Source organism: Carcharodon carcharias, chromosome 6 (genome assembly GCF_017639515.1).
Source record: "Carcharodon carcharias isolate sCarCar2 chromosome 6, sCarCar2.pri, whole genome shotgun sequence".
NCBI lineage: Eukaryota > Metazoa > Chordata > Chondrichthyes > Lamniformes > Lamnidae > Carcharodon > Carcharodon carcharias.
In genome coordinates, this window is record NC_054472.1 from 168,534,930 (window position 1) to 168,547,763 (window position 12,834).

The 12,834-nt window shown below is 42.1% G+C and overlaps 1 protein-coding gene across 9 annotated transcripts in view; it reads left to right on the top strand.

The window, feature by feature from the left end:
• The window catches only part of ptk2aa (protein tyrosine kinase 2aa), a 551,780-nt gene that overhangs the window by 480,607 nt on the left and 58,339 nt on the right, over positions 1-12,834 (top strand). For all 9 annotated transcript variants that reach the window (XM_041189015.1, XM_041189013.1, XM_041189014.1 and 6 more), the window contains one exon: positions 12,739-12,825. In XM_041189015.1, the coding sequence (XP_041044949.1) occupies positions 12,739-12,825 (87 nt within the window). The remainder of the gene's footprint in view (positions 1-12,738; positions 12,826-12,834) is intronic.

Sequence of the window (12,834 nt, forward strand, 5' to 3'; positions counted from 1 at the left end):
GGCACTTTACAGGAGAGTTACCAAATAAAATTTGACACTGAACCACAGAAGGAAGGTATTATAACAACTAACGAAAAGCTTGGTTAACAAGGTAGGTTTTAAGGCACAACTTAAAAGGGAGAGTGAGGCAGAGAGAATAGGGAGGAAATTCCAGAGCTTAGGACCTTGGCAACTGAAGACATGGCCACTAATTGTGGAGCAATTAAAATCAGGGACCCCAAGCGCCAAAATTGAAGTGTACAGATCTCAGGAGGGATGTAAATCTAGAGAGAGGATTGAGCAAGGCAATGGAGATATTTGAAAAGAAGATAAAGGTGGTAATTTTGAAATTGAGGTATTGATGAAGTAGAGCCAACGTTAGCCAGTGAGTATAGGGGTGATAGGTGAACAGGACTTAATGCAAATTAGGATACCAGCGGTGGAATTTTGGATGACCTCGAGTTTATATAGGGTGGACGATGAGAGGCCAGCCAGGATATTGAAATAGTCAAGCCTAGAGTAGCAAGACAATGCATGAGGATTTCAGCAGCAAATGAGCTGATGCAAGGGCAGAACAATGACGTGCCACTGGCCCTATTTGCACATGATTTTTGATTTCAGAAATTAAAGCTAGATTTTTAAGCCCCAATAGGGCCAGGAATAGAGATGGATGGGAGTTAAAAATACCTCTGCCTGCAGGTGTCGGTTTCATGGGCCATTTTAGACAGGCAGGATGGGGTGGGGGTCTCTGGATGACAGGGCTACCTGCCCACACGCGGCATTAGCCAATCTAGGTCGCTAGCAGCTTATTAAAGACAATTGAATGGGGCTGACTGGGACCAGTTTAACGCTGAGAGGCAGCAGATTACGTTTGGTGGGAGGGGTGGGCTGTGGGCAGCACTGCAGGCAGGCTTAGAGGCAACGTCTGAAAGCTACCCCAAGAGGAACCCCCTACCCTGCTTTTCACTACTGCTCTGCACCCATGCACCACCTCCCACCCACCCCACCCCCTTCAAAATTCTTGAATTTAAATTTTAAAAAGTTGGAGAGAGGGCACCACCATTTTGAAGCTTTGAAATTAATTTACAGCACCTAATTTATTTGGTTGAATTCATTAATTTGAAAACAAAAATCAAAACTGACCAGTATGTGATGGTACAAAGAAAGTTAGAGACATAGAAACTAGGAACAGGAGTAGGCCATTTGGCCCTTCAAGCCTGCTCCGCCATTCAATATGATCATGGCTGATCTTCTATCACAACGCCATTTTTGTGCTTTCTCTCCATACCCCTTGATGCCCCTAATTTCCAAAAGTTTATCAATTTCTTTCTTGAATATACTCAGTGACCCGGCCTCCACAACCTTCTGTGATAGAGAATTCCACAGGTTGACCACCATCTGAGTGAAAAGATTTTACCTCATCTCAGTCCTACCCTGCCCTGTATCCTGGGACTGTGGCCCTTGGCTCTAGACTCCCCAACCAGGGGAAACATCCTCCCTGCCTGTCTAGCCCTGTTAGAATTTTATACATTTCAATCAGATGCCCTCTCATTTTTCTAACCTCTAGTGAATACAGGCCCGGTCGAACCAATCTCTCCTAATACGACAGTCCTGCCGTCCCCGGTATCAGCTTAGTGAACCTTCGCTGCATTCCCTCAATGGCAAGAATGTCCTTTCTTAGGTAGGGAGACCAAAACTGCACACAATACTCCAGGTCTGGTCTCACCAGGGCCTTGTATAACTGCAATAAGTCATTCCTACTCCTGAACGTAAATCCTCTTGCAATGAAAGCCAACATACCATTTACCTTCCTAATTACTTGCTGCACCTGCCTGTTTACTTTCATTGACTGGTGTACAAGGGCACCCAGATCCCTTTGTACATCCACATTTCCCAATATATCACCATTTAAATAATACTCTGCTTTTCTGTTTTTCACACCGAAGCGTATAACTTCACATTTATCCATGTTATACTGCATCTGCCATGTGTTTGCCCACACACACAACTTGTCTAAGTCGCTTGAAGCCTCCTCCTCACAACCCCACCCAGTTTTCTGTCAAGAGCAAAGTCATTTATATATACCATGAAAGCTGGGACCCAAGCACTGATCCCTGTGGTACACTACTAGTCACAGCCTGCCACTGGGAAAAAGACCCATTTATTCCCGCTCTCTGTTTCTGGTCTGTCAACCAATTCTCAGTCCATGTCAGTATATTACCCCCAATCCCATGTGCTTTAATTTTGCCTACTAGCATCTCATGTAGGACCTTATCAAAAGCCTTCTTGAAATCCAAATAAACCACTTCCACTGGTTCTCCCATATCTATTTTACTAGTGACATCCTCAGAACACTCCAGTGGATTAGTTAAGCATGATTTCCCTTTTATAAGCCCATGCTGACTTTGTCTAATCTTGTTAATGCTTTCCAAGTGTTCTGTAACCACGTCTATTATAATAGACCCTAGCATTTTCCCTATTACTGGTGTTAGGCTAACTGGTCTGTAATTCTCTGTTTTTTCTTTCCCTCTTTTTTTAAATAGTGGGGTTACATTTGCCACCCTCCAATCTGTAGGAACTGCTCCAGAGTCGGTAGAAGTTTGGAAGATGATCACCAATGCATCCAGTATTTCCAGGGCCAATTCCTTTAGTACTCTGGGATGTAGATTATCAGGCCCTGGGGATACTTCAGATTTTAACCTCATTAATTTCTCTAGCACCATGGTTTATTACTAATACCAATTTTCTTCAATTCCTCGCTCTCACTAGACCCTTGGTTCCCTAACATTTCTGGGAAATTATTTGTGTCCTCTTTTGTGAAGACAGAACCAAAATATGTATTCAATTCTTCTGCCATTTCTTTGTTCCCCATTATAATTTCCCCTGTTTCTGACTGTAAGAGTCCTACGTTTGTCATTGCTAATCTTTTTCTCTTCACATACTTATTTAAACATTTATTGTCAGTTTTTCTGTTCCTTGCAACTTTATTCTCATACTCCATTTTCCCCTTCTTGATTAATCTTTTTGTCCACTTTTACTACATTCTAAACTGCTCCCAATCATCGGGCTTGCTGCTTTTTCTGGCAATTTTGTGTGCCCCTCTTTGGACCTAATACTATTCCTAATTTCTTTTGTAAGCCATGGTTGAGCCACCTTCCATGTTTTATTTTTGTGCCAGACAGGAATAAATAATTGTTGTAATTCGTGCATAAGTTCCTTAAATATTAGCCATTGCCTATCCACTGTCAACCCTTTTCCACATCATGATTTTCCGAGCCAATATCCTTCCTCACTATTGCATTGATTTCTTCCTTTTTCTAACAGTGCTACCCCACCTCTTTTCCCTATTTGTCTGTCCTTCCTAAATATTGAATACCCCTCGTTGTTCAGTTCCCATCCTTGGTAACCCAAGCAGCCATGTCTCTGTAATTGCAACTATCTCATAACCGTTTATATCTATTTGCGCTGTTAATTCATCTACCTTGTTGCGAATAGTCCATACATTAAGATACAATGCCTTTAGACTTGTCTTTTTAACCTTGATGGTCATCTTAGCTTTATTTTGCACCATGGCCTCATTTGTTTTTTGCCCTTGTTTTTCCTGCCTTCCACTTTTGCTTCTTACTTTTCTGTCTTTTGTTTCTATCCTCTGTCTCCCTGCTCAGGTTCCCATCCCCCTGCCATTCTGGTTTAAACTCACCCCCAATGCATTAGCAAACACTCACCCGCGGACATTCGTCCCGGTCCTGCCCAGATGCAACTCGTCCTGTTTGTACTGGCCCCACCTTTCGCAGAACTGGTCCCGATGTCCCAGGAATCTGAATCCCTCCTCCCTACGCCATTTCTTCAGCCGCATATTCATCCAATATATTCTGTTATTTCTACTCTCACTAGCACATGACACTGATTCTGAGATTACTACCTTTGAGGTCCTATTTTCTAATTTACGTCCTAACTCCCTATGTTCAGCTTGTAGGACCTTTTTTTTTAACCTATGTCGTTGGTACCAATATGTACCACGACCATTGGCCGTTCACCCTTCCCCTTCAGAATGCCCTGCAGCCTCTCCAAGACATCCTTGACCTTGGCACCAGGGAGGCAACATACCATCCTGAAGTCTCTTTTGGGCCGCAGAAATGCCTTTCTGTTCCCCTTACTATTGAATCTCCTATCACTATAGCCCTGCCACTCTTCTTCCTCTCTTGTGCAGCAGAGCCACCTGTGGACTTGGCTCCTGCTGCTTTCCTTTGAGAAGTTATCACCCCCAACAGTATCCAAAACAATAGATCTATTAGAGAGGGGGACAGCCACAGGGGACTCCTGTACTACCTGCCTTCCTCTAGTCTGCCTGGTGGTCACCCATCCCCTTTCTCCCTGTTCAGTCTTTACCTGCGGTGTGACCACCTCACTGAATATGCTGTCCATGACAATCTTAGCATCGCGGATGTTCCCCAGTGAATCCACCCGCAGCTCCAGTTCCAAAATACAGTTAGCCAGTAGCTGTAGCTGGACACACTTCCTGCACACATGGTCACCAGGGACACTGGAAGTGTCCATGACTTCCCACATAGTGCAGGAGGGGCAAATCACGGGTGCAAGCTCTGCACCCTTTAGATTAAGATTTCCCTTTAGATTAAGCTCATTAGTGGCTCCGTTTAAAGAATACTAATTACGCTAGGGGCCTTATTCCAATTCTCACACTTCCACTACAGTCCAAAGTCCTCACTTTATTTTGTTTAAGCTAATGGACTGCAGCAGTTTAATTAGTATAAAAAGTAGAAGTAGAAGTACTCACCTGACCCTACTTAGCAATCAGCTACCTCCTCTGCGTCGCGTAACTTTTTAAATCGTGACATCTTCATACCGCTTTCAGCCCCGAGTCTCCCCAGAACTCTCCCTCTGTCCTCGCGCAGCTTTCAGCCCCGAGTCTCCCCAGAACTCTCGCTCTGTCCTCGCGCAGCTTTCAGCCCCGAGTCTCCCCGGAACTCTCGCTCTGTCCTCGCGCAGCTTTCAGCCCCGAGTCTCCCCGGAACTCTCGCTCTGTCCTCGCGCCACTTTCAGCCCCGAGTCTAGCTCCTGCTCTTTTTAAATCTCCAGTCTCTCACTTCCTGCTTTTTAAAAAATCTCTGGTCTGACTCTCAGCTCCTGCTCTTTTAACTCTTACCAAGGTTACCACTCCTCTCTCGCTGCCTCCTGGTCCCACCCTGGTCTCGGGCTTTGTTTTCCTGACCAGGGTTCAGGATATATCTATTTATATTGATCTTTCATTCAACAAAGCTAATTTAACTAATCACCACTCTTGTACCATGAGATAAGTTGCCTTTCAGTGATCTGTATGTTTTATATATAAATCCAAATGACCAAACCTCTACTGCATTTGTGATGTTAATAGTATGTATTGAAAATTTTAACTGGTTATCTTTAGGATAAAAAGAGGGTGGAGCTTTGAGTCCCTTCTTTTCTAGGAATATCTAATGCTTATGGTGTTAAATTTTATTTGTGGAATACAATCTTTATTTAAATGTACACTATAACGCTATGTTTGCTGTCTATGCTTTTGATGCAGCATGTCTTTGATTTTGGTTTGCGTTGTTTATTGGTCATCCATAATAATCATATGGTCATAAAAGTAATCACATATATTTGGAATCGCATTTTTGTAATCACTGATTCATGCTGCTTTTCTGCTTTAATCTGCTTTGTGTCTGTCTGCAGCCAGCCCGTCGGCCATCTTTGCAACACAGTCTTAGCTTGGACAGTCTGTCTTTTCCTGAGTTCTCCCAGCGCAACACCAAGTTTTGTTTATGTCTAGAACAGCCATCAAAAGCTTATGAGCATCCATTCACTGCGTCTGCTTCTGACAGGCTTCTTCCTATGTGTCCTCGGCGCAGACCTTCTCTGCCCCCTTCAGCATATCGACAGAGTGCTCGTCTGCTTCCCTTTTACTTTGACAGGCTGAACGTAAATCTGCAACAACAACTGGTGCCTGAAAAATGGAGAAGAGTCCAGGGAGATGCAATGGTTAGGATTCACTGTGCAAAGGGAGAAAACAACAACAACAACACACATTGTCACCTAGTTAAGGATGAACATAAATGAACTAAATTTTGTTAAGTGATGGTGCATTTTAACTTCTACACCTGATGCACATACTGGGTAGGAGTAATGCACTTTAACACCAACCTTATATATTGAATTGAAAAATCACCTTTTTAGCTCATTTTTTCCTTTTTAAGACCATATGTCACAAGGTTATCTCAGAATAATCTTCTCCCCTCACTCTCTGCAGAGAAACACTTCACCTCTATATGACATCTCCACAGATGGCTAATATGTGGTGAAATTGTGGATGCAAACTCATTTGTTACCACTCTCTGACACAGTGCAATTAGTACACCCTTTTTTTGGCTACACATGGTTCTGCATTCAAAATGCACTGACAAGAAGTTCTCCAAACAATGAATAGATCATAAGCACATAAGAATGACCGGGTGGTGCAGTTGAGTTCAACGCTGGTCTTTCACTCCTCCAATTTGGATTCATATCCAGCCCAGATTGATGGGATGTGTATCTCCTCAGTCTGAACACTAAGTGCTCCATATGAAATCACCTTTCGTAGTATTGATCTGTTTCCTGGTGGGCCTAGCCAGGTAACTACCCCGTTTGGTATTAAATTGACAAGTGACAAAGCAACTGATGTGGAAAATGGTAAAATGTTGCACTGCTTTGAAACTGTCGATGAGGCACACTCTTGCAGCAGTAAAGAATATCCACTCCCTAACTAACAGCACTGTGGAAGTACCTGCGCAACATGGACTGCTGAGATTTAAAAAGGTGGCTCGCCACCACCATCTTAAGGGCAATTAGGAATGGGCAATAAATGCTGCCCTTAACAGCAATACCCCTATCCCATGAATGAATGAATAAAAAAAAGAAAAAACTTCACTCCGCAGTTAATTGTGGTACACATAACCTGGAGTGCTCAAAATGAATGGCACTTACATCCTTCACCTTAAGGATGAAATTCACACACTCTTCAATAGATTTGAGGGTGCTTTGGAGGAAATTCATAAACCCGCTTCTTGGCACATCATATTTCTGTTGTGATAATGTGTCCACAACTTTAACCAATTGACAAAATATTTTTTGACGGAAGTTATGAAAACTATCAGTTTTTTAAGTAACGTCCATGCCAACTATTATTTCTTCCTGAATGCAGTGAGTGAACTAAGTGTTCATTCTAACCCAGCATGTCGATTATAGCTCTCCATTTCACAGAGAACCTGTTGTAAGATTGGTAACTTTCTCTTTCTTTTAATTGCTTGTCTTTTTGTGCATCCATCTATCTTTACATCATTTCTTCCTGCTTTCTGATCCTGTGAAACTGATGGCAATAATTTTTCACTTGAATTGGTGTTTTCACATGTGCAACTTGATAATTTTTTATCTACTAGCACGAAAGCTATTGCCATGCCATGATGTGTGGTGCATGTGTATAATAAATACGGTATAATGGAGTTTCTTTCCCTACATATGAGTCAGATACTGGCAACAGCTTATTTATTGTAACAGCAAATGTTTTATCTGAAAGTTAAAGAAATGAATGAGAGAACATGAAGCTTAGCAAAAACTAAACACCAAAAATCTATTTTTCTGAACTTCAATTAGTATTTATCTTATTATACCCTTTATAATTTTTTTATCATTCTAAGCAATGCATTCAGCCTATACTTAATGTTAACAGTGAGCATCCGTGTTTGTTCATTTGCCTGCTAAAATCAGTTGATGGAAAGTAGTTGTGGTCTAGGCAGAATCAACTGATCTTAAATGGAAAGATGATTGTGATGTCGAAATGGATTTCAGCAGCTCTTCATTAAGAAGGGGCAAGGGGTGGAAATCAACCAAGATGCTCCTACTTCTGTTTGATATCCATCTATTCAAAGACGGTAAACACTCAAGGATGTTAGGTGAGGACAGGATGGATTCTGCTTCAGTGCTCTCAATTTGTCAAGTGCCCTTCCATCATTGAGCATTTGGCCTCAAACTAAAAGGATGATAAATTAGCATGGATGAGGTACCAGAGGGTACCATTTTGTGTTTCAGTTCAAAACTTTAATGTTAAGCATCTCTGCACCTCATTTGCTAACCATGAATGTTGCAGGAGACTTTCAACCTTGACAGGTGACTTTACCTAATCAGGTGATTTTCGACATTGAAGTGCAGGAGCGGGCACGCCTCCGATCGGTGCCCCAATCAGGGGCGTGCCATTTTACATGGGCGGGCCAATTAATGCCCACCAAGCATGACGTCTGCCAGGAAGTGCTATGCGTTCCCTGTGCAGGCGTGGTGGGGGGGTGGGTGGGGGGGGGTGGATTCCCTCAGCTGGGAGCGTGCTCTTTTGCGCATGTGTGTGAAAGAGTGTGCAGATCTCCCTGAGGCCAAAAGCTGCCTCAGGGAGATCTGCTCCAATTTAAAACTTTTAATAAACACGTTTAAAAATTTTCCCTGCCATGTCCCCTCATGTGACACTGTCACATGAGTTGGAATATGTCCATAAGTTTTATTGAAACCTTTCTTAAAAATTTTAATACCCTCATGAAACCTAATCCTGCCCTTAAGATTGGATGGGCAAGTCCATTAACGACCTTAATTAGTTTTTCAATGACCTCGATAGGCAGTTGACAGGTCGGCGGGCACACATCTGACTCGGCTGCGCCCCCGCCGACCTGAAAACAGAAAACACGCGGGGTGCTCGCCGATCGGAAGACCCTGCCCCAAGTGAAAGTTGGTGTGTGTGCTGACACAGATGGAGCAGGAAAGTGTATGCTATTGTGTAAATATTTTCATGCAACCAATGAAAATTAAAATCTTAAGTCCATGTATACATTTTCTGTTGCCTTGCACCATTATAAATCCCTGAGTGCACATTTATATTGGAACAGAGCCAAGTAAGTTTTACATATTATCATTGGTGTTCTGCCAGTGGAGTTGTTTCAAAAACCTCAATTGATGGAGGATGTAATTGCTGCCTGACTTTGTATACATAAGCATTTATAATGGAAATATTAAAATTAGGAGAAAATGCATTGCTTAACTGGGAATTGACTTCCATCTGCCTGCCCTGTCCCAATTAGCTTCTTTCTCCAATCCCCTTAACCTGATGACAGCATTTGATATGGATGTCAGTTTAACTTTAGCAGGACCACAGAACAAGTGGATGCTTTAGTGACTGGAAGCCAGTGTCCAGTGGCGTACCACAGGGATCTGTGCTGGGTCCCCTATTATTTGTCATTTATATAAACGACATAGATAACTATGTGGGGGGTAGGATTAGTAAGTTTGCAAATGACACAAAGATTGTCAGGGTGGTTAACAGTGAGGTTGAGTGTCCCGGGCTACAGGAAGATATAGACGGGATGGTCAAATGGGCAAATGAGTGGCAGATGGAAATTAACCCTGAAAAGTGTGAGGTGATACACTTTGGAAGGAGTAATTTGACAAGGAAGTATTCAATGAATGGCATGACACAAGGAAGTTCTGAGGAACAAAGGGACCTTGGCGTGTGTGACCATAGATCTCTGAAGGCGGAGGGGCATGTTAGTGGGTTTATGGAAAAGGCATATGGGACACTTGCTTTTATCAATTGAGGCATAGATTACAAAAGTAGAGAAGTCACGTTGGAGTTGTATAGAACCTTGGTGAGGCCACAGTTGGAGTACTGTGTGTAGTTCTGGTCACCACATTATAAAAAGGATATGATTGCACTGGAGGGGGTGCAGAGGAGTTTCACCAGCATGTTGCCTGGGATGAAACATTTAAGTTATGAAGAAAGGTTGGATAGACTTGGGTTGTTTTCGTTGGAGCAGAGAAGACTGAGGGGTGACCTGATCAAGGTGTACAAGATTATGAAAGGCATGGACAGGGTGGATAGGGAGCAGCTGTTCCCCTTAGTTGAAGGGTTAGTCACGAGGGGACATAAGTTCAAGGTGAGGGGCAGGAGGTTTAGGGGGGATGTGAGGAAAAACTTTTTTACCCAGAGGGTGGTGTCAGTCTAGAATGCACTGCCTGGGAGGGTGGTGGAGGTGGGCTGCCCCTTTAAAAAGTACCTGGATAAGCACTTGGCATGTCATAACATTCAAGGCTGTGGGCCAAGTGCTGGTAAAAGGGATTAGGTAGGTAGGTCAGGTGTTTCTTACGTGTTGGTGCAGACTCGATAGGCCGAAGGGCCTCTTCTGCACTGTGTGATTCTGTGAAGTGGTAACAAATAAGCTGGCCATTATACTTCCTACCCAATTCTTCCCTCTAATCACCCTCTGTGCATTGCCATGGAAGAGGAATCTAATAATTATGGTTTTAAGCTTTTGCTAGTATTGCTCATGAAACCCTAAAGCCTTTAGTGTAATCATTGGCTTTGACTAATGGTGCTCAGTTCTCCTTGTGATATGGGGTAAATTCGTGCGATAGAATGGCACTTAACTTCAAGTTAGCTGGTTATTCAGGACTGCTTTGTGTCTGTCACTGTTTCATGATAACTATAACCAGAGGGCTGTTGGAGGCTCAGTCATTGACTATATTCAAGACAGAGATCAAAAGATTTCTAGAAATTAAAGATGTCAAGAGATATGAGGATAGTGCGAAAAAATGGTGTTGAGGTAGAAGATCAGTCATGATCCAATTAATGATGCCGCAGGCTTGTGGGGCCAAATGGCCTTCTCCTGCTCCTCTTTCCTGTGTTAAACAAAAAAGAAAACTTGCCAGAGAAAATAACATTGCATCACCAAACTCTAGCAATACATTTAGTGTTTAGGGCTGAGATGACGTTAGTAAATCATCTAATGTTTGTTATCAGCCATTATTGATTTATTTGTTACCTTTTCGCTGTGGGATCTTTCTTTGAGCAATTTGGCTGGTGCATTCACGACATAACAACAGTGACTACATTTCTAGAATTGGTTATTAAACACCTTGGGATATGTTGAGGATTTATAAATAAGTTCCTTCCCTCCCTCACTAGGTTTTTGGAAGTTGTTGGCAGTGGTCAGATTAGAGTTTTAGCAGCACAGTGACCAGTTAAGACTTCACTGTGTATGCAGTTATTATCAACTCTTAGATGAGTACAGTTTCTGTCAGTTAAACGTCGGAAAGACTAAACTATCGTCTTCCGCTTCTGCCATTTTCTCCCATACCTTAGCCACTGATTCCATTTCCCTCCTGACCACTGCTGGCTGAACCAAAATGTTTACAATCTTGGTATCCTTATTTGATTCTGAGCTATGTTACCAACCCCATATCCTCTCCATATCAAATACTGTCTACTCTACTGCTATAACATCACATTTGGTCACAATCTTCCAGTTTAGAATTCTCATGTTTGAGTGTCTGGTGGTCTTCCTTCTCGTTATCTCTGTAACTTCCATCAGCTATAACGCCCCCCCTCTCCACCTCCTCCACAAAACCTTTCTGTTCCCCTGGCTCTGCCTTTCTGCACCGTGACTCTGCCTTCTTGTGCATCTTTTCCTTCCTTCACTTAACATTGACAACCATGCTTCCTGTGGCCTGGACCTTATACTTTGTAATCCCTTACTAAACCTCTCATCCTTTACTTCTGAAAACCCAAATCATTGACCAGCTTTTTGATCACTCCTAATCTCTTGTTCTATGGCTTGCTGTTCATGTTTGTTACTAATGTCCCTGTCAAGTGCTTTGGGATACAGTGATACATTTAAAGGTGCTTTATAAATGTAAGTTATTGTTGTATTGTTAAACAGACAGCCAAAATATTGTGGTTAAGACTATTTAGTAGCATTGCAGCAATTGAAACATGGCTAGATGAGAATCCTGTTCTTTGAAAAAATTACTGGTAACATGTTTTTGCTTAAATATAGGCTTCTTTCAAGGGCCTTTTTAGGCTACATAAAAAACAAAAATACCTGGAAAAACTCAGCAGGTCTGGCAGCATCTGTGGAAGGGAGCACAGTTAACATTTCGAGTCCGCATGACTCTTCAATTGAACTGTTGAAGAGTCATGCGGACTCGAAACATTAACTGTGCTCCCTTCCACAGATGCTGCCAGACCTGCTGAGTTTTTCCAGGTATTTTTGTTTTTGTTTTCGATTTCCAGCATCCGCAGTTTTTTGCTTTTACCTTTTTAGGCTACCTCAGTAGTAAATGATATTTTAGTATGCTGAAAGAAACTATTCAATACCTTGCATGATACATTAAAACACATACATTCTAAGTGTATGTTTGTTTTAATAAAATTACTTAAAACAGACTGCATTCCTTTCTTATCCAAAGTATCCTTCAGCAGGTAAACAGATTAAAGACAGCACAGTCGAAAAATGATCTTTTTTGATCTTTGTCACTGGTCTCTAGTTTGAACGAGCAATTAGTACTGCAGTTAGCAGGGTTAAATTTACCTACCACTGCACTGAATAATTGCAGAAGATGGTGGGTGTCTGTTTTCCTGCAAGGGCCAATTCTCCACTTTAACTGCATCTGATAAAAAATTTGACTTATGACTCATAGTCAAATTTACTTGAAAGTTGAAAGTACGAATCAACCTTGAACCTTATAGCCAACATGGAATATTCCAGCCAACTGTCTGAAATAACCAATTTTCTTTCATACTTAATGCACACATCATGTACCTAACCTTCTCTGTTATCTGTACAGTGAAAGTACTTGTCTTTTTGTGCTCAGTTGTAACAATGGATGATACTTACAATGCATTTCTCTTCATTTCTTTTTCTACAATAGCCCAGTAGACCAGGCTACCCAAGTCCAAGATCCAGTGATGGTTTTTTCCCCAGTCCACAACACATGGTACAACACAATCATTATCAGGTAAATAAC